Genomic DNA, 24,529 nt, shown 5'->3' with positions numbered 1-24,529 from the left:
GATGAGCTTCCCAATCCCCTGAGTCACGGTCGCATGTTGTATGGAGTAGACATCCTTTTGTTTTAGGGGCACATAAATCTGAGTATCATCTGCATAACAATTGAAAGCAATTTTCTGCTTTCTAAAGTATCGAGCCCTGCGGAACCCCACAAGACAAAGGAGCAGAGGAAGATCTGAAATCAAGTTCTAACACAAAACGTTCTTTGAGAAATGTGAGAATCAATATTTAAAATACTATAATTCACTGTGTCAAAAGCAGCTTTTAGGCATGTCCTTTTCCCCCCACTTTCCTTCAGCTTTTTGGCATTCACATCTGACAGGCATGAGTTGTTTCATTTAGCCAGGGCTCAGATTTAGTTTTGGGGTCTCTGCTTTTTAATAAGGCCACAGCATCATCCAGCAGCGGAGCTTCTCTGTATCTAAAGACACAGACTTAGGAATTCAAGAGTTCTGATTGAAATAAGCAGAGAAATGCACAGCAGTGGATGGGTTAATAATATCACAGCACCTCGCAGGAACATGAGGTTTAATAGAGCTACAGAGCAAGGCAATGTCAAATGAGACACATACAGTGCCACAGATCAGGGTTCAGTGTGTGTCCACGTTCCTGTGTGGGTCCAGACACCCACTGCAGGAAGTCAAAAGAATCACTTTCAACTGTCAAGACAAAGATGTTGTTTATGAGGGCTGGAAAAAGCACAATATGTACAATACTCATTTAAAAAGGCATGCACTTTCTACCATGCTTTATATATAGTAAGTAGTCTTACAAGTGTTGGTCTCCTGTGAGTGTGTAGTGATCCTGCTGCCAAAGGGGTGGATGGAGTCATTCAGGGCCTGAGGACAGTCATGACTGTTACCGTAGCTCGGGTATGTCATGCCATCCAGCGGCTGTTTGCTGTGTGTCTGGCTCAGCAGGGTGTTGAGGCTGTTGTAGAGGCTGGCACTGAGGCCGAGGTTGGTCGAATAGGTGGAACTGTGCAGGGGGTCTTCGTGGTTTTTTCTTGGCATGGAGAGAGGATGCTGGTGCTGGTTGTTGTTGGTGGGCTGGTGGAGGTGGTTCTGTTGGAGTGAGGTGAGCAAAGCTGCCTCATTCTTGTACACTGAACAGTTGCCATCCAGGCTCCCTGAGCGGCTGTGGGTAGACCCCTAGGACATCAAAATGACATGAAATAGAAGGAGAGGTGACAAATTCTTTTGGCTTTATTTTTTCTATCGTTCCTAGTTTTGTTTTCATTTATTTATGTATTTATCTATTTTGTTACTTGAATCTTTCTGTACTTTTATCCCCTGCATTAATGCACTTTCTTGTATCATCTCCCGCTTCCTGAATTACCTTGTATTCACCCAGTGGAATCATAACAGGCAGGCTGCTCTGGCGGCTATGTCTCCAGCTCTGGAGCAGTCTCTGTTGCGCTTCGATCTTCTCCTTCTCCCTCTCTACACTCCTCTGACCCTCCCTCAGTCTGTCCAGATTTTGCTGGTACTCCAGCAGCTGGGCCTCCAGCTCCTCACGCTCACAGCGCAGCCGCTCAGCTTCCAGAAGACACTGCTGCTCCCGCTGCTCCAGCAAAGTCTCCTGTTCACTCTGTAAGCATGCAAGGCTTATTATTCTACTGTTGTAACAGACTTCATACATTGCTTAGGTCTAAAGATTAATACTATATTTGAAACTTAAGCACTTTAACCACAACTTGGGTTTTAAGTTGAGGTTTTGAAAGCAGGTAACAGCCTTTTTGACCTGTTCCATATTAGCACTTAGTAAAATATAACCATGGCAACAGCAGCACAGGAAATTGAATAAGATAATAGAAAATGGCAGATGCACATGCAGCTATGAAAATGAGGTTACAACACATGTTTAAAAATATCTTATCTTGAAAAAGAAATTCACAGGTCACACATTTTGATCGTATATGACATGTTTCCGGTTTTTGTTACTGAAATTTGAAGTAATTATAGAAAATGTAAAATGTATTTTATTTATCAAGAGTCTAGTGTCTCATCTAGCACTGCAGTTTGCTTTTGTTTGCTTTAATTAAATGTGATCTATTTATAACCTGGTAAAGATCAAAGAAATGGGCGTTTTTCCATTGGCGTAGACTCATAACTAAACCGAGCTTTTTTGTGCCAGACCAAACTATTATGAAACAAAGACAGAGAGACCAGAAAGACAAGTGACTGAGAAACATAAAATCACTTTTAAAGAACACGAGCATGAAGCTAACCTGTTGTTTCTCTCTGGCCAGACATTCTTTGTCCCAACGTTGTTGCTCTTGTTTCAGCTTCACCTGGAGTTTCTGCACCTCATCCACCTCTTCTTTCTTCCTCTCTAAACCCTTCTTTTCCACTTCCTCTTTTTTCTTCTCAATACTCCTCTGCTTCTCCTGCTCCTGGACAACAATATATGTGTTGACATACAGTGGGGCAAAAAAGTATTTAGTCAGCCACCGATTGTGCAAGTTCCCCCACTTAAAATGATGACAGAGGTCAGTAATTTGCACCAGAGGTACACTTCAACTGTGAGAGACAGAATGTGAAAAAAAATTCCATGAATCCACATGGTAGGATTTTTAAAGAATTTATTCGTAAATTAGGGTGGAAAATAAGTATTTGGTCACCTCAAACAAGGAAAATCTCTGGCTCTCACAGACCTGTAACGTCTTCTGTAAGAAGCTTTTCTGTCCCCCACTCGTTACCTGTATGAATGGCACCTGTTTGAACTCATAATCTGTATAAAAGACACCTGTCCACAGCCTCAAACAGTCAGACTCCAAACTCCGCCATGGCCAAGACCAAAGAGCTTTCGAAGGACACCAGGAAAAGTATTGTAGACCTGCACCAGACTGGGAAGAGTGAATCTACAATAGGCAAGCAGCTTGGTGTGAAAAAAATCAACTGTGGGAGCAATCATCAGAAAATGGGAGACATACAAGACCACTGATAATCTCCCTCGATCTGGGGCTCCACGCAAGATCTCATCCCGTGGGGTCAAAATGATAATGAGAACGGTGAGCAAAGATCCCAGAACCACACGGGGGGACCTGGTGAATGACCTGCAGAGAGCTGGGACCAAAGTAACAAAGGTCACCATCAGTAACACACTACAACGGCAGGGAATCAAATCCCGCAGTGCCAGACGTGTTCCGCTGCTGAAGCCAGTGCATGTCCAGGCCCGTCTGAAGTTTGCCAGAGAGCACATGGATGATACAGCAGAGGATTGGGAGAATGTCATGTGGTCAGATGAAACCAAAGTAGAACTTTTTGGTATAAACTCAACTCGTCGTGTTTGGAGGAAGACGAATACTGAGTTGCATCCCAAGAACACCATACCTACTGTGAAGCATGGGGGTGGAAACATCATGCTATGGGGCTGTTTTTCTGCCAAGGGGACAGGACGACTGATCCGTGTTAAGGACAGAATGAATGGGGCCATGTATCGTGAGATTTTGAGCCAAAACCTCCTTCCATCAGTGAGAACTTTGAAGATGAAACGAGGCTGGGTCTTGCAACATGACAATGATCCGAAACACACCGCCCGGGCAACAAAGGAGTGGCTCCGTAAGAAGCATTTGAAAGTCCTGGAGTGGCCTAGCCAGTCTCCAGACCTCAACCCCATAGAAAATCTGTGGCGGGAGTTGAAAGTCCGTGTTGCTCGGCGACAGCCCCAAAACATCACTGCTCTCAAGAAGATCTGCATGGAGGAATGGGCCAAAATACCAGCTACTGTGTGTGCAAACCTGGTAAAGACCTATAGTAAACGTTTGACCTCTGTTATTGCCAACAAAGGTTATGTTACAAAGTATTGAGTTGTATTTTTGTTATTGACCAAATACTTATTTTCCACCCTGATTTACGAATAAATTCTTTACAAATCCTACCATGTGGATTCATGGATTTTTTTTCCACATTCTGTCTCTCACAGTTGAAGTGTACCTCTGGTGCAAATTAGAGATGGACCGATCCGATATCACGTATCGGTATCGGTCCGATACTGACCTAAATTACTGGATCGGATATCGGAGAAAAATAAAAAATGTAATCCGATCCATTAAATATCACGAAAGCACCTCACAAAACTTGCAACACGCCGTAACTCGCCTCAGAACGACGTTAGCACGTCGGAGCAGTATGCATCACGTGATAGAGCGGCTGTGGCATGCGGGACCTGTCGGTGGTCTGGATAGCATGTGGAGCTTCGCTAGCAACCTGGCATTTCATCTCCGACAAAGTTATCCCCGAGAGAAGTAAAGCAAGTGTGTAAGTCCATCTCTGAATGTTTGTAAAGCATTCCCACGTTAAGCTTAACGAGCGACTGCCTCTCGCTCTCCGGCTGCTACTTCAATCGTGAAACTGCTAATGATCAGCTGATCGGCTTTTCTGTGGCAGTCCGTCTCTCTTGTTTGTTTTTGCCCCACTTTGCACCAGAAAGAGGAAACCAGCGGCTGAACAACAGCAGCACGTTTAAGCTTGATAAGCTGTTGTTAGAATTTATTTAATATTACTTTCTATGTAGCTGACGGCTGGTAACTGTGCAGGGGCGGATCTAGCAAAGTTTAGCCAGGGGGGCCGATAGGGCATTAACAGGGAAAAGGGGGCACAAAGACATACTTTTCTTTCTTATTCTCATTTAAAATGTCTAGCTTTTAATAAATAATTATCTGACACCCAAAGTTTTAATTTGATGTAAAATGAATAGAAGTCAATTACTGTATATAGTGACTATTAAGTCTAATATATATACCCTAGTAAGCTATAGTACTTTTTACTTTGGGAAGGTACCATCTGTGCAGTCTGCAATTTTGTTGAAGAAAGATGTTGAATCTATTTAATATTTCTTGAAAAATAATTGATTTCTGTGCATTTTTTTTCACACTGCATCAAATTAAGGTTGATTACGTCGATTAAGCATCATGAGGTGGCGCGTGAGGGGTGGTTCCCTATTTTTTATTTATTTATTTTTGTTGTTGTTGGGAGTTGGAACCCTATTAGTTAGGTTGCTTAATATTTACGCTAAGTACTCTTTAAAATACCAGAATAGGGAGGATGGTGTAGGTCTAAGTTTATTAGATTGATCAGTATTGCTGAACTATGAAATATTTTTTTTGTATACAGGTATAACAGAATAGCTTTAGTGTAGTTGTTGTTTTAAACTTGAGTATGAACTTGCAGACTTGCAAAATGCAGCAAGATATTTAAAAAAACAGTTTTGTTGATTAAAAAACACTATATCGGATTCATATCGGTATCGGCAGATATCCAAATTTATGATATCGGTATCGGTATCGGACATAAAAAAGTGGTATCGTGCCATCTCTAGTGCAAATTACTGACCTCTGTCATCATTTTAGGTGGGGGAACTTGCACAATCGGTGGCTGACTAAATACTTTTTTGCCCCACTGTAACTCTAAAATCTCAGCTTCCTCAAAACGTGTAAGGTTTTACATTGAGAAAATGCTTTCAGTGGGTATGATGTGACTGATACCAGGCTGCTTTGAAGGGAGGCGAGGGTTCGGAGCTGAGGTCCTTCTCCCTCCTGAAGAAGGAGCTGGTGGACTTCATAGCAGCTGTCCTGGAGGGTCACAGCTGCCTGCAAACATAAGGAGACAACTAATCACACTCCAGTTACTAAATGTAACATAAGCATCATCATACAGTCCTGATGAAAAGTTTAAGACCACTTAAAAAATGGCAAAAAAATCATATTTGCATGGTTGGATCTTAACAAGGTTCCAAGTAGCGCTTAAACATGCAAAAACAAGAGATGGGTGTGAGACAAAGCATTTTTATGAGCATGCGATTTATTAAAAAGAACGCTTAAACTCAAACAGGCTTTACAGCTTTACAGAGGTAGGACCACGCCTCTACCTCAGATGCCGTCTCACGGTTATGGGGCTGGAGTCGGCACCAGGAATGGGCTTAATTTCAAGGATTGTCCAGTGTCTTGACGGACAGCCAATTGGATCCTCCAGCTCAGTGCTGGTGAAATTTTTGGGGGGTCTTCCACTTGACTTTTTTCTTCCATAACCCTCATTTAAAAAATTCCACATGACTGTCTTACTCCGTCCCACCTCAGTAGCAATGGACCCCGCTTTTGCAGTTCAATAACCCAACCACATTCAAAAAGGGAATCTTTTTTGCCTTTGCAAACAAACGTCACGACAGTGTGACTACCTGGCAGAATTTGGCCTTTAAAAGTCATGTGGTCCTAAAACTTTGATCAGCTGTAAAACAGCCTGTTTCAGTTTAAGCATCGTTTTCAATCAATTGCATGCTCGAAAAAGTGTTTTGTCTCACTCTCATTTCTTCTTGTTGCACGTTCAAGCTCAACTTGGAACCTTGTTAAGATTCAACCATGCAAAATATGAATTTCTGCAATTTTTCAAGTGGTGTTAAACTTTTGATCGGGACTATATTAAGGCTATTAAGGCTTTATTAGATGCACAGTCTTTGAAATCCCTTATCTATATCTATCTACAACCTTTTAAATACCTCTTTATTTTAGAGTCTGAAAATGTAAGTTATGGCAGATTACAAATTCACTATTTAGCAAAAGAAACCAGTAAAAGTTCCTAAGAGATTTATTTCTCACTGAGTTAACATGTAACAAGTATTTTAGCTGAACTGTTTTATTCTTATATCACATAAAACATATAGTCTTTCAATCAGTTAGGTAAAATATTTGTTCTTCTCACCTGTAGACTGTATAGAAGTTGGGTCAGGCTCTGGACACTCTCTGCCACCTACAGAAAACAATGGGTCAGTACAGTGAAACAGTAATGTATATTAATCCATCAACAAACACTGTTCATGGGGGGACTAAAGAGGTTGAACCTTCACCAGTGTCCCTTTGTTCTCTCCTTTTCTCAGCTCAACAGCGGAGCTCCACAACGAATTGTCCATCCCGGCTAATTCACTGTCAGATCCAAGAGAGGTGGAGCTCATGCTTAGCGTGCTCAGATAATCCGCTGTAGGGACAAGGGAAGGAGATGTGACAGCTTGCATATATGCAATGTGGTCAAGAAATTACAGTAGACATTACAGTAGACACTGACACATCAGCTGCAGTGTGACACATATCCCAGAAAATGTAATGCTGCAGTGTCTGCCAGTGACTCACGCTCAGACGGAGACTCCTGAATGCTGCTGCCGTGGCTGTTATAACTGCAGCACTCAGGGCCTCGGACAGGAGAGCTCTGACTCTGCACAGCGATGCCCTCACGAGCCTGGAGAATGGTGATCAGGTTTTCAGCTGGAGGAAAGGCAAATTTTGATCAAAACTTAATGTTTTGCAACACTTTTATTTCAATTTATTTGTTGTTTCCTACATTAGCGTGCAATATATAGACTTTTTTATAATTTGCTAATTTATTCAAGTTTGTAATACTAATTAATATACTTGTTAAAACGAATATTTTCGTTATAAGAAATCAACTAAACTTATATTGCTACATTAAAATATTATTTCCCAAGAACATTTCTTTATTTAGAATCCCCTCCAAAATCAAAAATTGCTGCCACACTCGACCTTTTATACCTTCTCTGAGTGCAGCTGTGAGCAGTGAAGAGGCCTGTCTTGGTGTCTCACTGTCGGTGTATGGTACTGATTCTACCAGCAGGTGGCGATGTGGTACAGGTTCTGGTGACTGGAGGGTTAATTCTGTAAGCTCAGCATAAAGCTGTAACTTCTCCTCCAGGCTGTTGCAGATTCGTTGGTCTTGACCCAACAGCGTTTCTACACAAAATGAACGAAAAGATTACGAGGAATGGGTCTTGTTATGCTTCATAACTGCACAAACTCTCTGTGATATGAACAAATAAACTCTAAAGTAATCTTCTGGTCTCAAACACACTTTCCTTTTTTACCTTGGAACTTGGTGATCTTCTGAATTCTCATTTCTGCAGCTTGCCTGGCTTCCTCGGTCTCAGCACTTCGCTCATCTTCCTCCTCTTCCTCAGGGCAGCTAGTAATTTGTGACAATCGTTAACACACATTAACCGGACCTACACATGGCGTCTAAGCTGCACAAACACCCTAGGTTTGACTTGTGCTTACATGTACCTCTCTACAGCTTGTCGAATGTGTCTCATCCATGCATTCCTCTCCTCTCTGCTGGTGGTATGAACTTCATACATCTCTGGCCCCGCTGAGGATGCAGAGATGAGAAACATCCCTCTCTCTTCATTGGCAACTTCTCTGACGATGAGCTTTTGTAGAGGGATTACTGGAGGCTTCTGGTCCTGTAGGTTGAACCAGATTGGTTAATAGACAGAGACACATGGACAGACAGTTTAATCTAGTTTCTTTGATTTAAAAGATTTCTTTTTTTTCAGGGGGAGGGGTTGATATTTACCACAGCAGCAAATATGAAGCGCTGATCTTTCTCTTGCAGGAAAACTAGAATGTCAGTGAGCAAAAGAGCCAACGTATCTGAAAAGAGAAGTGTGGACACAAATAGTTTGATTGTCTAAAACCTAAATAAACAACACATCATAGATCCCGATATGATTTCATATCCACCTTTCAGACGTCCTGTGGCTGTTTTCCAGTAGACCAGCCCTTTGTGCTGCAGATCCCTATGTTTGCTGTGCAGGTCCTGTTTGCGAAACACCTTGCCATTCTTAAGCTTGGCAAAGCTTTTGTTCTCCAGCCGGGCCAGCACTTCCTGAAGCTCCTGAAACTTCTCATATTTATTTACAGTCAGGTCCACTGCTGCAACAACATCACGGATCTGAGCCAGGGCAGTTGACAGGTCAGAGTGTTCTATACTTCCCTCTACGAACAGAAACAATAGCCAGAGGTCATATGAATAATCCAATTTGGAAAACAGCTTTTCAATAATGCAGCTTTTTGTTACGATCTCTTAACTGATAACAGACAAATAAGCAGCATTAAAATGTATTAAAAAAGATTTCCGTTTTAGGTCTTTAAATCAAAAATTTTTTAAGAAGTGGTTTAAAATGCTAAACTTTTAGGCCAACATTTTGTTATGCAATCACTAAAACTTCCTCTTGCTTTTCATTTGTTCTTCTCCTTTCAACAAATATGCAACAGACTTAACATTTGCATATCTGCAGTTTTGCACAAGTCACAGTAGAGTAGACCCACCCTTGGTATAATGTAATATCCTCTCCAGCAGCACTGGGTACTTGGTGATGCGCTGAGTTACAAGCAGGATAAATTCTGGGACCTCTCTTCGTCTGACCAGCGAGTTATTGCTCTGTTGCTGTGAGAGACAAAGAATTTTAGCTGCTCAAAATATTTAACTGTAATATAACTAATTGAAAAAAAAAAAAACAGTGGATCTGGATTCAGGGGCTTACCCTGACAAAGTTTTGAAGTTTCTTGTTCTGTTGCTGTAGCTCTTTGAAGACGTTGACAGCTTCGATGTGGTGACTGCAGAACTCTCCATACAAGTTTTTCATCTTCTCAGCATTTTCATCTGAGAACTGAGAGAGACTAGATGCTGAGCACAGACGTCCATCTGAGTATATTTATTTTACATAACTAAATATCAACTAACCTGCTGAAGCAGTATATCTCCAATCCTGTGGATGATGTAATTTTGGGAGTTCTCTGTTTGGGTTTCAGCCTGTCTGCGTTCCTGCAGAGCTCTGAAGAGGTTCCTGTGGAAGACCAGCAGGGGATCCAAACAGGGGAAAATCCGGGCCACACAGTCCCAATCCAGCTGCAGCTCCTCCAGCATGCCTCTCCTGAACACCTCCGACATGACCGTTAGGGTCTGGATATGGTGCAGCTCGGTCTGCATCAGCTCTGAAAGAGAACAGCCAAACTGGGTAAGGGATACTGAAATATCTGGCAGGGTTTATGTTTCAAACTGTAGATGCAATGTTTAGTTTGGCAAAGGTTTCTCACAGGCTGAAAATAAACCATCTGCGCTTCACAGGATTTTGATATGTTAACACACAAAGGTTGACAACACTGGTGGTACAAGTAATAATGAAACACATTTCTTTGGAAACTGCAAAAAAGTTAGCTTTTCACTCAGCCCACAGAATCCAACATAATCAGCTATATGATTACAGATGCTGGTTGTACAGTATACAGTGCTTTTATATAAAATATTAAAACAGTATTGTTAATTTATTGTTAATTCCAGGCCGGCTGGATTTTCTCACCATAAATAACATCCTGGCGTTTGATTGTGTGTCTGTCGTGTTGCCTACAAAATTCGGCAGTGACTGCAAGACTCCATGACTCTGCTTCAAGTCCCAGCAGGTCAGCGGACAGGTCGCCCAGTAAAGGAGCATCAACAGTATCTACATGAATGAAAGTGATGAATAGCGTCTTATTTCTGGATCACTATTACAACTGATGCATGTACCAAGCCTCTCTGTTCTTCCTCACCTTGTGTGGTGATTGGCAGGTCGATGGCTGGGGGAGTCGTTGTGACTGGTGTCCCGTCATCAGACAGTGAGCTAATAGTGCAAGTTGGAGCAGCACACTCAGAGTCCGCACCTGCTGAGTCGCTCAGCCGTCTGAGGGAAAGAGAGCCAGGTCAGAAGAGCCTGTGTGAAAATCTAGGTTTCATTTATTTTTAGGCATACTAAAATAGAGTCTGCTTTTTGGAAGTCTCAATTGTGTCCATCCATCCGCTTCCGTTTATCCTTTTCAGGGTCGCGGGGGGCACTGGAGCCTATCCCAGCTGTCGTAGGGCACAGAAGAATACATTTTTTTTAATTTCCAAATGTTTTTTCTACTCCTGGACCTGTGTGACATCAACATGAGGGAGTATCCCCAATGTGGTCATCTCAGATAGACAGCTCTGACTGGGAGTACAGAAACCCCATCAACCTGTTGTTCAGACCTGTTTGTCAGGGCCAGCCAATCAGAAGAAAACTGGCTTAAAGGGAGGGGAAGCTACGATGGCTTGTTTCATACAGTGGATGAACTATGGACGAACCTATAAATCATGGAAAACATCTCTAAAAGAATATGAGAGTAAAAACATGGAGCTGGAAATAAGCATAATAGGTCACATTTAAAAGTAAACAAATTGAATTAAAAGACAAAATGAATGCAGTTCATTCATTCTTAATGCTTTTTTCATACCGGTGGTAATATTTTTCTTTTCCCAGATCATAACCAGCCTACCTGCTGTCTGCAGAGATAGAGAGGCTTTTAGTAAGCGGTGCGACTGTTTCTCTTTTTTCTCTGTTCATTGTTGGAAGCGAAGAGGACGGGCAGGAAGAAGAAGAGAAAATGGAGGATGGTGGGTTTTCTTTGACAGGGTCTAAAAAGGAAGATCAAAAGGAGGAGAAATACGTCATACACTGGAAGCTTTCCCACTCTAAAAATAAATATTGCGTGTTTGTTTAGTATTCAGATGTTTTGTTTATATCTATGTAGTCACTGCTATAAAATTTACAGGATCATTAAACTGTTATAATCTTTCACTGTTTAACTGCAGTTTGATTACAGTTGTGACAATACATTGCAGATGTTGACACCTCTGTCTAATACCAAGCACTCAAAGAAGACAGAAAGCTTAAACTGAAGAAATAAAATGATCATGTTAGTGCAAATAGAGCACTCAACCCGTGTTCTCATGCACACGTAAACACAATCCAGACCAGATCCCCCACTGAGGTAGATTAAAATTTAACTTTTTCTTTTTTTTAAACAGGAAAGAAAAACAACAGAAGAGGAATGACGAGGGGTGAAGAGCAATGGCTTACTTATCTACTACAGGACAAGGGAGGACAGGTGAAAACTAAATGAATCAAAGACAAAGGGAGGAGCAGTGGGGGCACTCACTCTGCGGGAGAGAAAAGGCCTTGTTCTTCATCAGCAATGCATTCCTGTCTTGCAGTTTCTGGAAAGATATAATCATATCGCCACCAAAAGTTGTAAATCTGAGTGTTTTTGCTTTGAATAACAGGAGGATGTGGTTGTAATCACAACAAATTTAGTCAAAACTGGAATCAGTTAAAGAGAAACATGCTGGGAGATATTGTACTTATGCATGACTAATTTGTGATATCAACACATTCCCGGAGTTCCCTTGTCACCATGTCCAGGAATTTACTCTTCCTGTGGAAAAAAGTACCCACTTTCACTCTGCTCGTCTTTACTAAAGTAACTGACTACTTTTTCTTTGTTTTCCTTCTTTTCTTGCATTTTGCCCTCTTTAGACAACAAAAACAGGGGTGATAAGAGACACAGGAAAACACAAAGGGAATGATTAAAACTAGATAACTAGCTACAACACAGTAACAGACTGAGTGACAGATTTCTGGTTTAGCTAGCATGTACTTAAATGCAATCTGTGGATTTTGGGTCCAAATAGTGCTACACAACAATGTTTTTAGGAGTGTTTGTGTGCACATGTGGGCAGTGGTTTGACACCATTCTGCTAGCTGACATTGAACACAGATGTAAATAATGAACGCAAAACAACCAGTATAAACACGTGTTTTACATACCAAACGTGTTTGCTAGATGTAAAAGTAAATGAATGTGTTGTTTAATGCATAGGGCATAAAATCTCTTTCTACAGCATTGTGGTCTGTTCAGGTAATAAAGGATCACTACAGTGATGGATAGTTTACAAGTTAACATCTGCAGCAGAAGAAAAGCTGTACTTACAATCCAGAGTGTAGGTCAAGCTTTAGTAATGTCAGAGCCTACAGTTTCCATAACACCATCTATAACATAACAAACCTTTTCGTTCTCATCTATTTATACAGGCTGACTAGTGCTAACTGAAAGTGCCTGACCTATTTTTGTAAAACTGACCTCATCCCTGGCTGACTGTGTAAGCCATACAGAAACGGACAAAGACTTTGTCCCCAAGAAGTCAGCTGACAAATGAAAACATGCGACATTTAAAAAAAAAAAAAAAGAAAGAGGTAGGACTTTATATTCTGCCAAATATAAAATAACAACATTGTTAACTATGTTAAAACAGCACATCAAACATGAAGCAGTCTGTCACCAGCAGCTGTTTCTTTTTCTTTTTTTTACATTTGTGAAGCTCTCTGGCTTGACTTTTTTCTTTTGTAAAACTATTTTTAAATCAATAATCTTGCTTATTTGCTCTGAGCGCAAACGAGGTGCATTGTGTTAATGATTACCTTTGCACAGGCTGCAACAGACTCCCGACAGTTCTTATGAACATTCAGTAAACAGTCTGCAGACAAGCACATATAAAATGTCAGTTAATTCCATAAACTGAGTTATTACAACATATGTGAATCCAGTATCCAGATGGCAGACAAACTGTTGTTTGTCACTAGAAATGTTGACTTTATGAAAGAAAAAAAAAATGACTTCATGTCTTATACTGAACAAAACATCACAGCAGCACGTGCAAAGAGATTTAAACAAATCCAAAACAGTTCAGCCACCACAGGACATAAAACAACATCAGCACTGACAGTGTAATACTTACTGGAGCACTGCAACAGCTCCTTCCCAGAAACAGACTTATCACAGGCCACACAAAGAGCAGGACCAGATGGAGACACAGGAACAAACTGATGACCATTAGGAGTGACTGACTTCTCCTTTCCCTCCTTCACCTCTTTACCCTTCACCTGAGAGGCAAATGATAGATATTTTTTAAATGTGCTCATTCAGCTGACAGTTATTGCAGATAATGCCATAATAACATGCAAAGCAGGAGAGTAGAAATAATATGACTCATTGCAGCAGGCAAAAAAGAGGCTTAAAGCGGCCATCTTCTTGCTGAAAAACACCTGTTAAAGTGAAGTTAGTTGAGATAAAGGGGCCTCTGAGTGAGCCTTTTTGTTTACTTTGTTAAGGTCCATTGGGACTGCTGCTGTTATGGTGCTTTATCATTAGGGGGCACTGGGATGGAGGGGAGGGGGGTGTCCTCAGTGTATGCTGCGATAGAAGAATGTTTATTATCTTTTGAAACTTTGCAAGGAGGTCTAGAAAATGTGTTTGTTTTCTGAGTCTTCATGTGCATTGTGTTTCCGTAAATATAGGGAAACACTGTCGTTAAAAACATGCACATCCTTAAAGACACGCACATATGTTCACAAGATTAGGAGTGCAGCACAGAATGTGTTTTGGTTCCCCATGCTGTGTGTGTGTGGAGCGGGGGTCTACATGTTATGTAAGAGAATATTTTCACTGTGTCTTGTTGCTAAGACCTGAAGAGAGAGAGAATTTTCTGCTTCACCAAATAAAGACTTGTGCTCAGACAATGGCCCCCCCAGCACAAGAATTCCGACCTGGCATGTCTGAGATGTGGTAAACTTTTACTGCACTGCTTTTAGAAGCCTTTAAGCCGTGTGTGTGTGTGTGTGTGTGTGTGTGTGTGTGTGTGTGTGTGTGTGTGTGTGTGTGTGTGTGTGTTTTTTTTTTAATCGTAACCTTTAACTGTAGGCATTTTTAATGACATTTGAGTAGATCTGAAATCACAGCCAGCATGAATTAGAAAGTCCACTGCACTGTCTCACCTTAGTCTTGCTGCGAGTGCTCGACATCCTGCTCTTGAGGAAGCTGAAGGTCCGGCTGACTTTGTACTTCTCTGACTCGACCTTAGATGGGATTATGTATTTATCCCAGTCCTCATCCTCGATCCTGTTTTAGTGTAAATGCTTTAGTCAGAGGTCATTACAACTCCTCACTGCAGTACTACCATCCAACATGCACACACTAACAAAAAGACATCATAATTTTAGTAGTTTAATAGACTAAAGAGAGCATAATAAGGTACACTGGTATCATGCCGGAATGAAAGAATGTCCAGACAGTCTTCCAGGACCCCTAGTCTACGGATTATTACTCTTCACAACATGCTCGGCATGCTTGGAAGTCACTATGGACTCTAGTGCATGCTATTTATAGTATGACCTTGCCAAAATGCAATTAATACGTGTCATCTATTTTCAGCGAGTTATGCTAGTTACATTGGGCATTCTAGGTGAAAGGCAACAATGACAGAACGTAAAAACAAACAACCATGCATTATCACATCAAACCTACAGCAGCCACCCGTCATAAGAAGTGTTAATATAATCTGCTTCTGCAGATTCCTACATCATCAGATGCAGCTGGGAAAAAACCTACATGGTTAATGGATGAGCTTGGGAACGGTCGCACAGCGGGGTTAAAATGACTTAAGCCACACATGCACATGTGAGGCCATTTAGGTGAATAACATACTCTTTGAGGAACTCTGTGAGGGTGAGGTGTTCGAGTGGTGCGCTGCTCTCCTCCTCTGCTGACTGGGCCCGCTTACGGAAACCCAAAACCCTGCATGGATATAAAGCACCTCAGGCCAAGTTGTTGTGTCTCTTCTCATCAGGTAACTCAAAATGCCAATAATATTCTAAAGTCTACAAGTCATTCCTAGAACAGTGTGGGAATGGAAAATTAAGATAATTACAGGTTTTGCAATGAAGAGTTACACTGGTGTTTGTATTATCTGCTATTTTTAGTTGAACATTTAAATATTAACCAGCGCTTTTTGGGCAGTGGTAGTTAAATCAGATGGATTCTGATATCGTAAAGGACAAAAACAGTTGGTGAGTCTAATCAGGTTGGTGTGGTTATATAAATGTAATTTATCCTAATACAATAATCTAACGGTGTAATATAATTTGATTGCCTAATATGATCTTCTACAGTGTTTCCTCTGTTAGCAATGGTTGTTAGAAAACAAAATATATTAGCACATGATGAATTTATGAGGCAATGAGATGAAATGATGATAAAATGGATATGGATAGAAGCATTTCTTAAATGAAATCAAAACAAGCAATGTTACTACAGTGGTCCCCAACCTTTTTTCTGCCCTGTCAGATGGACACAAGAGCCCCTCATCAGCACCACGTATAAATGTGTTCATTTGACCTCAGTTTAACCTGGACCAGGACTACTTTTAGCTTATCAATTACCTTAACCCCATTCAGCTTCCATTCAGGCATACATAAGCCAGGGACATTTTCTATCACATGGGATCACGAGGACTAGTAGGCTAGATTAGCAAACTATCTCAACCATTTTTCCATAACTACCGGCGTACCATTTCAACTATTTACTTTAAATAGCAGCTACTTCATTTAACTGCTATCCATTATGTTTAGTGACCAGTTTCAAATGTTTATTCATTGTGTTTATTTATCCAAGAGCCTATCTTATAATCTCGGCTATTTATTTAAACTGTTAGCAAACAATTTATATAGCTGACAACACTTTTAGCTAATAATTTTCAACCCTTTATTCATAATTTTAGCTCACTTTTTCATCTGCTTTCTAGTTATGTTTAGATATCATTTTGAGCTTTTTAGCTACTGATTTAAACTGTAACAGCCATATTTTCAGCTACCTGTTTTAAAATCAAGCTACAGTCACGTCAAAAAGAAGGTTTCCAAACAAGTCTATGCAGAATACTGAGTGCGAGTACATCCTTGCAAGAATTTGAAGTGAAAAAGTCCAGTTAATTTTTTTCCCCAAACTCCTTAGACTATATCCTTAATACTTCCATAGAAATTAAGAAGAAGCAGCAGCCATGTGCAGCTACTTATGATCAAATAGTGCAGGACCTGGTTGGACTGATCATCAGCAAGTGTGACCATCTCTATAAAAGAAGTTTTGTCAGGTGTCTCACAACACAATGTCACAATCTTCAGCAAATTCTCCCCAAAGTCAGGCTGTGCAATGATCAGAGAAACTAAAAACCCAAATTATACATTTTAAAGTGACAGTACTTTTGCGTGGGAACTAATTATTTGTGCAGGGTAACAGTTTCCACACAAATATTAGTAAATGAGACCCAGTGATTCCAAGCAGAGCAGCTAATATACAAAAAGGATTGCTGAAAAGGAAAAGAATCAAGGTGTTGCAACGGCCCTGTCAAAGTCCAGACTTCAACTCCAAAGAAATGCTGAAGTGGAACCTTAAGAAAACTGTGCATAAACAAATAACTGCAAACTTCAATAGGTCAAGATTCCTCTGCAACAATGCGAAAAACTGCTAAAGTCATAGAGAAAATTATCACTTCAAGTTACTGCTGCTAAAGAATGCACATGGGATGTACTCCGTTTTACAGAAGACTGCATAGTCTTTTTCACATGACTGTACTTTAACCACTTTTCACTTCTTGTTGAGATAAATGATTAAAATCTATTTTAATCAGTTCTGCATGTATTTTGGCTCTGCATGCTGTTTAGCTTTGATTAGCTACCCCGGGAAGCACTTGTACACAATGGTTGGGAATCCCTGCGTTACAGAGCAGGAATGTTAAGCAAATGTTAATTCATAGTAACTGTTAAAATCTCTATCCAAGATAAATACTACAGTATGTGCATGCTTCCCTTTCAACATCACTGATGTGGCCTAGAATTTTGCAAAATGTTTGTGAGGTCTGACATACAAGAAAGCCCCGAGTTTTACTGTTTGCTCAGGGTTATTTTGAGGTTGTAATCAGAGAATATGCTGGCCCCAGCCTCACAACAGGAAGCATGTCACATCCTGTGCACTTAGACACCAACCACAGGTTTAAATCTAGGAAAACACATACACATACACACACACACACACACAGACCCCCATGTAAACCAATCACTAATCACTGGTCAGCACTGTTGCCTAAAAAGGGAGGAACCTCTGAGCAGGACCCTACACAGTTGAGTGGTTCTTGCCTGAGCTCATGAAATGACACACTGGCTTTACCTCTTTTCTCTGGGCGTCTCAGTCAAGTTGAATGTTCTCTGCTCTGTAATCGACAACAAGGACAAGCATATCAGTATGCCAGACATAGATGTCAATACGGTGCATAGATCCAAAGTGAATCAGCAGAGAGGGTTAAAAAATCTTCCCCATTTAAAATTGAGTCAGAAACTAATATAGAGATCATGGAAAGAGTCTGGAGCCAGCAAACCCCTACAGAGAAAGAACAAACACAGCAGCAAGTCTTGCCTCGAAAAACCAGATGATAGCAACGATGGAAAAAGGAAAAAAAACAAAGAGGAGAAACGCAACATGTACCCAAATGGAAGAATAACAAAAGCTTCAGGACAGGAACAATTCTGCTATTAGATGATCTAAAGGAGATCTTCATTCTTCCAATGCCCCAGTCCTCTTTTGCTCAGTCATTTTTTCTATAAGGCAGGAGAACTACTATTTTATTACAAAAAAAAAATCTTAATTAGTTTTAGAGAAAACTGTGCATGTAAGTGTACCAAAAATTAAATCCCACAGAAGATGCAGAGCTGCACAATTTATGCAACAATGACAAACATGTTTTTTGTTTGTGTGAAAATATCTGGAAAAATCCTTTTACAACACAAAGTGTAGTAAAATGATTTTGCTTCTCACGAGTTCCTCTTGCAGGGTTTTCAGCTTTGCATAAATATACTTTTTACAGTGTGTCATAAAAAAGTTTATAGATACCAGATATGAATTTTAATTGTGCAGCCCTGCCCCATGGTTCACCAGAAAGAGACTGAAATGCTTTTTTCCGACCAGCCCGTAGTATTCAAGCTGTTGCTCGACGTCTTTCTTGTACTTACTAACTTGGTTGAGACGAGATAGGGATTTAGAAAGAGATAAAGCCTGAAGTAGAGAACAACCGCTGCTGTTGAATGCTCCATCTACACAGGATAAAGCATGACCTTTACTTACAAACACCCTCACAAGCAGATCTATTCTGAAGCAAAGCTGACACAGATATACTTCATGGAGCTTCAGCTGATTTCTGACACCTGTCTGGTCTTCCCACTGTTGAACATGTGGCACATTTGTCCATTCAGCTGCCTCTTGGGAACTATCGGGGCAAAGGGGGCAAAGTTCACTCACCTTCTTCCAAATCAGTGATTGTTGCATCGCGGTTTAGCAGTGGCCGTGACGGCTTTGCTTTAGGGGAGGAGTAGGAGTAGGAGCGAAGACGGACCTCAGCCTCCTCTGGGCTCTAGGTGAGAAAACAAATCACAACAGTAATTAGAAGTTCACAGATTCAATCCTGTGAACAGCAAAATCAGAGTGCATCAGAAACCTGCAGGACAAACAGACCAATAGACTCTGCCCTTTCGTCCATGTTATTGAGCTGTTTATAGTCTGGGCTTATTTACTAAAGATTGTAAGGCAAAGCTGTCTCTTTTGTAATGCTTAGCATACACTGTATGACATGGGTTTTTCATTTTTTCCTACTGAAAAATTGATGATTAATTAAAAAAAAAGAGAAGACAATCAAGGAAAATATTCAAATGGAACAAAAACTGTGTCGAGGATATTATGGTGACTTAATAAGACACATTTTTAATTCATAGTTTATACAAGCTTATGATAATGTTTTGTGAACCAGAAGGGAAGGGGTATACCTTGGTTGATTTGTGCGTGATGTCGGATTGCGCACGACTGAAATCTGGAGAAGCGTCAAAAGAGTCTCTCTCTTCTCCTGAGCTAGAGCGCAGAGTGGACTGTTGCCTTATAGATGAGGATGGGTAGGAATGTCCCAGTATGTCCTCCTCTCCACTGTCACACTCTAGACTAGGGCTGTGCACAATCATACACACACACACGGATTTAAACACACAGGTGTCTAGGTTAAGGTCCTGTCATTCGCTAAAAGTGACTGACTGTTAATACTTTACTCCACATTATGTTAAGAACAAAATAAAACTGGCTATAAAGATTTACTTAAAAATCCTACTGACAGTGTAACTCTTGGCATCACACATTCACATTTGCAGAATATAGTTGGAGACAAACTGTATTCCGACACCTATCATAAACCAGAAAAATGTGCAGAACCATAACAACACCTATTCTCATTGAAATACTAATAATAAAGTGTGCAAGGACCATAACATCACCAGCTGCTCAGAAGCTCAAGTAGGAAGGGCAAGTTTTAATTCTAAACTGCAGCATTCCACAAAATAACACACTGGATCCTGATGAGCTGTAATATTTTGCAGATGGACCTCATGACCTGTGAATCAGCCCATCAACCATGGATTTTCTACCACTTATCCAGGGATGGGTTGCAGGGCAGCGGCTTAAGCAGTGAAGCCCAGCGCTCTCTTTCCCCAACCATCTCCTACAGCTCTCATCCACAGAAACCCAAGGAGTGTTCCCAGGCCAGCCAAGAGACATAATCTCTGCAGCGTGTCCTGAGTCTACCTTGGGGCTTCATTTCAGTACGACATGCCTGGAACACCTCATCCTAATCAGACGTGGAGGACTAGTGGTTCTACTCTGATTCCCTGCCAAATGACTGAACTTCTCACCCTATCTCTAAGGCTCGAGCCACTCTTCACAAAAAAATCATTACAGACACAAGAAAACCTGTATCTGGATTCTCATTCTTCCATTCCAAGAGACCTTCAATTCCCACCTCCAGCATTCCGAGGGAAGTGGGGATATTGAGTCTGAATGAAGGAGTCCTTTACTTTTATGGCGCTGCTGTTTATGGCATCCGCAGACTTAGTTAGCTTGTGGGATGCCGGAGGCAGCTGACAGGTAGGTGGCAGTAGGTGAAGAAAAATTTGGGTGCGGGAGGAGTCCATTATGTTCAAATCAAACATTGATGTTGACAGTTCTTTTGCCAGACTCTGCATTGCTAAGAAAAATGAAGCAATGTTCAGCAACTTCAGCATGCTTCCTGCCGCTTTCCACACCTTCACTTAAAACAATGCAGGGGAAAAAAATTATCTTGCTGAAATTCCAAGCAAACTGGAGTCTGCTGTCTTTGTATGGATTAAATGGAAGACTGCTTATCATCCAAGTCAACAAAACCCCACAACACACTTCACAACACACAGTCTGTTTGACCTGCTCCCCTCAGGCAGGAGGCTCCGGTCCATTCGCACCAGAACCTCTCGCCATAAGAACAGTTTCTTCCCCTCTGCTGTTGGACACATGAACAATAACCGTATGACTGTTCCCACCACTAACACATGACCCTATGCTGTGTTCACTGCATCATTCCATGTTTGGCACTGATCACCACCTGCACTCATGTATATATCGATCTACTTAGCACTTTTAATTCTTATTCTTATCTTTATTTTCATGTCTATTTTAGCGTAATTTATGACAGTATGTCTGCACTGAAGCACTGCAGCAATTTCCTAATGTTGTAAACCTGCTCAACATTTGGCAATAAAACCCTTTCTGATTCTGATTCTGATCTGATTCTGAAGTGGGTCGGAGTGATCTTTAACATAATCTCAATAGAAGAAATAGTCTAAACCTTTTCAAGAATAACTGCAATTGTGTCCTACCTCAGGCCTCGGCTTGCCTCTGTGAAGCTGCATCCTCTACGACTCAAAGAAGGAGAGCGTGGCAAGCCTGTCTGCGGCTGACGCTTGTGTGCTTCCTCAAACAAACGGAGGGCGGAAGCCAGGGGCGAGGAAGGAAAAGATGGGGAGGAAGCGAAAGGACAGGGGGGGGAGACAAGAGGGGACTGCTCTCTGTGGTTCTCCAGGCCAGAACCTTGGATTCCCCTCAGCCTGTTGTGGGGTGACGATAGGCACCGGCTCTGGGAGCAGTTCCCTGAATTAGGGGGAGTCACAGAGAACGAATCCCAGCTGGAGCTGTCAGCATGAGATGCAGGGCTGACCTCCTCTTCCCCTGGAGAGCGGTATTTAATGTCAGCATCGTCCACCTGGAAAAGAAAAGTGAGAATGCAATGAGACCCCAAACTGTTCCACCAGATGATTTGCAGCTCATCCAGTGAAACGATTCACATCTTATGAGCAAAGTCTGTTGTTCATGCGCTGTTCTAAATTATATCCCTGTCGTAAACTGCATTTTACCTAATGACACTGTATAGAAAAACTTGAGCAACTCACCTGATCCACCAGCATGGCGTTGGCATACACTTGGTCTTTGCCGTGTATCATCGCTGACAGTCTGGCAGCTGCAGCCAGTGTTGGAGACGAGGCCTGGCTCTCCCTTATGGACTGGCTTTTCTCTACAGAGAGAGAAGAATGCACAGAGAGCCGGGATTTTTCAATATTACATTTAGTTTCCACAGCAACACCAAATAACTTCTCACAAACACGGGAAGTGACATAGACATCCTGGGCAGTTGCTTGTCATTGTTCAGGACTAAGAGTCTCTGTATGCGTTTGTGTGTGTATGAGTGTGTGCATGTATGTGTGTGTGCATGTGTGTGCCTCTATCTGAATGGCTCTTTGCACACACGCGTGAAAGGGCGTGCACGGAGTCGAGAGTACACATCTGTAGGCTTGTTTCTTCTCCACCCTGCCTTCGATGCAGTGGGTGAGTGGAAATAACTCCTGGTGAGCACACAGTAGCATTGAGAGGAATCCTTTCAACACAGAAGAGCCACTGTGAGCAGCAGCCTGGTTTTACTGTTAAACGGGGAAAAACACTCCTGCTCTCAAAACACGCAAAGCTCCCTCTGGGATGTTGCTCTGTATAAAGCACACACACTCTCCACAACTCAGTTTCTTATGAAGTATTTCAGGTTTGAAAATAACCAATTCACATAAATAAAGAAAGTAAAAGTTACCAGTAATACTACACATAACAATAAACCTTTGGTAAGACACTAATGGGCATATTATCTTTTAAGAAAGTTTAAATGCTCTATACAAACTAGTTTTTTACTAATAACAACAACAATAAAATAGTCATTATTTATAGAGTACTATTAAAATGCAACTTAAAATGATACTGGCAGCAAAATAAACACATAGGTCATAAAATCATAATTTTTTACACACAAAAAAAATGTATATAAAATGGTTAGCATCAGATAAAAATGCTCAAAAGCTATAAAACAGCTAGAAATCAGGTGAGACTGAATAGTCAGCTGCTGCTTTTAATGTGAAAAATAACCACAGTAACAATTATTTTCAAACTTACTTGCGAATTCTGACTGCTCATAAAAAATCTCTATTAAACACTAACCAGGTACACTGACTTTACTTTTTTTAATATAGTTTTTTTTACTGCTACTAGATAACCATCAGCAAAATGTGTGTTTCTGCCAGTGTTAGGTAATATTACTTTTAAAAGTAAAATGCTTAACAAGCTACAAGATTATTGTTTTACTTTCTGTTAACTTCCTCAAAGTGAAGGTTTCTCTTTTCTATGCCATCTCGCTAGGTGAACTACACATGTGCACAAGTAGCAGGAACAGGACAAAAAGAGCACAAATGTTTCAGCGATTGCCTTTTTTGATTTCAAAGCATCAAAGTGAAAATGGGACGTACAGTAAAATGATTGGTTAATCGCCAAAGTAAGTCAATTTATGATTACTTGAACTGCGAAACTACCACCATTACATTACATTACTTGTTAACAAAAGAAAAAAAGTCATCAGTCTGAAGAAAGAAAACTTGTAGAGGAATTTACATTAAGCTGAAGATTCAACAGAAAAATCTAATCACACCAGCAGCTGGTGCATTTCTGGTCGTAGTAACCAGAAGAGGAGGTCTCATTAGCACAGTTACATTATTAAGCTAATAATGACATTCTCACCTTGCCGTGACCGAGCTTTGCCTCCAACAGTGTCTTTGGCACTGCTGTTTTAAATCTCAGCTCATCAAGCAGTTACTAAAGCAAGACTCAACATTCTTCTTTTAAAGTAAATCAATAGTTTATCCATTGTGTCCAAGCTGCCAGCACTGCAGAATAATAATAAAAAAGGCATTCAGCAACTGTAACAGTGAATAAATCAAAGAAGAAACTGGCTGTGCTTCCTATATGCTGCAAGTTAGATAAATATGAGAGGCAAGAGGGAGCTGAGCTAACACTGATGAGGACACCAGATGATTCCCATTACATCCATGTTAAACATAAACGAATTAACCGAAGTTTAAGTACTGCAGCATATACAGAGACGACTGCACATCACTCCAGGACAGCCAAAGTTTTTATATCTCTCAGCGAAATTCTTACATTTTTACAACCTGATTCTCCATTGTTAAAAATGTCTGGATTCTCTTAGTTTCACCTGAAGAAATTATACTGTATATGAACCTCAAACCAAATTCACTGTACCTGCGCAAAGTCACATAAAACTTTCTGCTATGTAGAAAAGGATTCGTTTTAGTCCAACATCAAATCCACAGAATGGGGTTAGATTCTGGATGTGGGTCAAACTGCTGTTTGAAAGCAGATATAATTTCATATAAACCTACTTTAGGGACTTGACAGACAGACCTAATAGTTCAGGCTCTGGGCAGGGTCCAAAGCCACAGCTGGCTGCTGTGGCCTCAATCATTCACACACCTCTGACCCATAAATTCTGGCTCAGTGAACATTACTGTCGGGCAGTGTGATCTGTGTTTAACATTAGTTAACTGGGGGAATAACAGAAGCAGGGTGTTCATATTGCCAACAAGTTACAAAAGCAAAAAGTAATTCATCCTGCTGGAAAAGCTGTCTTTATTCCCGAGGCAGAGTAAGCAGTCAATCAGCTGTGACTTGAAAGGGGATGTTTTTTTTTAAAGAAAAGCAGAGCAGTATGCGGATCTATTTATGTAGGATTTCTGCTCGCTAAAAGTAAAGCTGAAGTGATGTGATATTCAGAGCATGTCCCTTAGTGAGAAGCA

At 40.9% G+C, this 24,529-nt stretch overlaps 1 protein-coding gene across 3 annotated transcripts in view; it reads right to left on the bottom strand.

Annotated features, from left to right (window-relative positions):
* The window catches only part of LOC147317709 (rho guanine nucleotide exchange factor 28-like), a 47,215-nt gene that overhangs the window by 2,948 nt on the left and 19,738 nt on the right, over positions 1 to 24,529 (bottom strand). Inside the window, exons 12-40 of one of the 3 annotated variants that reach the window (XM_086314978.1) lie at positions 21,794 to 21,915; positions 21,224 to 21,606; positions 19,319 to 19,493; positions 18,798 to 18,909; positions 18,512 to 18,592; positions 17,673 to 17,715; positions 15,162 to 15,251; positions 14,453 to 14,576; positions 13,417 to 13,561; positions 13,100 to 13,155; positions 11,781 to 11,838; positions 11,118 to 11,256; positions 10,371 to 10,501; positions 10,142 to 10,282; positions 9,526 to 9,776; positions 9,326 to 9,451; positions 9,111 to 9,228; positions 8,523 to 8,777; positions 8,356 to 8,432; positions 8,058 to 8,242; positions 7,868 to 7,965; positions 7,539 to 7,736; positions 7,122 to 7,253; positions 6,836 to 6,969; positions 6,697 to 6,744; positions 5,487 to 5,591; positions 2,229 to 2,393; positions 1,337 to 1,588; positions 771 to 1,149 (exon numbers count right to left, since the gene is read on the bottom strand). In XM_086314978.1, the coding sequence (XP_086171104.1) occupies positions 771 to 1,149; positions 1,337 to 1,588; positions 2,229 to 2,393; positions 5,487 to 5,591; positions 6,697 to 6,744; positions 6,836 to 6,969; positions 7,122 to 7,253; positions 7,539 to 7,736; positions 7,868 to 7,965; positions 8,058 to 8,242; positions 8,356 to 8,432; positions 8,523 to 8,777; positions 9,111 to 9,228; positions 9,326 to 9,451; positions 9,526 to 9,776; positions 10,142 to 10,282; positions 10,371 to 10,501; positions 11,118 to 11,256; positions 11,781 to 11,838; positions 13,100 to 13,155; positions 13,417 to 13,561; positions 14,453 to 14,576; positions 15,162 to 15,251; positions 17,673 to 17,715; positions 18,512 to 18,592; positions 18,798 to 18,909; positions 19,319 to 19,493; positions 21,224 to 21,606; positions 21,794 to 21,915 (4,323 nt within the window). The remainder of the gene's footprint in view (positions 1 to 770; positions 1,150 to 1,336; positions 1,589 to 2,228; positions 2,394 to 5,486; positions 5,592 to 6,696; positions 6,745 to 6,835; positions 6,970 to 7,121; positions 7,254 to 7,538; positions 7,737 to 7,867; positions 7,966 to 8,057; positions 8,243 to 8,355; positions 8,433 to 8,522; positions 8,778 to 9,110; positions 9,229 to 9,325; positions 9,452 to 9,525; positions 9,777 to 10,141; positions 10,283 to 10,370; positions 10,502 to 11,117; positions 11,257 to 11,780; positions 11,839 to 13,099; positions 13,156 to 13,416; positions 13,562 to 14,452; positions 14,577 to 15,161; positions 15,252 to 17,672; positions 17,716 to 18,511; positions 18,593 to 18,797; positions 18,910 to 19,318; positions 19,494 to 21,223; positions 21,607 to 21,793; positions 21,916 to 24,529) is intronic. The other 2 variants (XM_086314979.1, XM_086314980.1) reach the window with 2 other exon arrangements.

Source organism: Aulonocara sp. 'chitande type north' Nkhata Bay, linkage group LG12, assembly GCF_057382095.1.
Source record: "Aulonocara sp. 'chitande type north' Nkhata Bay isolate Kocher_YH1m ecotype deep benthic linkage group LG12, A_spYH_male_GT1.1, whole genome shotgun sequence".
Classification (NCBI taxonomy): Eukaryota; Metazoa; Chordata; class Actinopteri; order Cichliformes; family Cichlidae; genus Aulonocara; species Aulonocara sp. 'chitande type north' Nkhata Bay.
The sequence above is the reverse complement of the archived record's forward strand: the minus strand, read 5'-3'. Positions and strand labels throughout refer to the sequence as shown.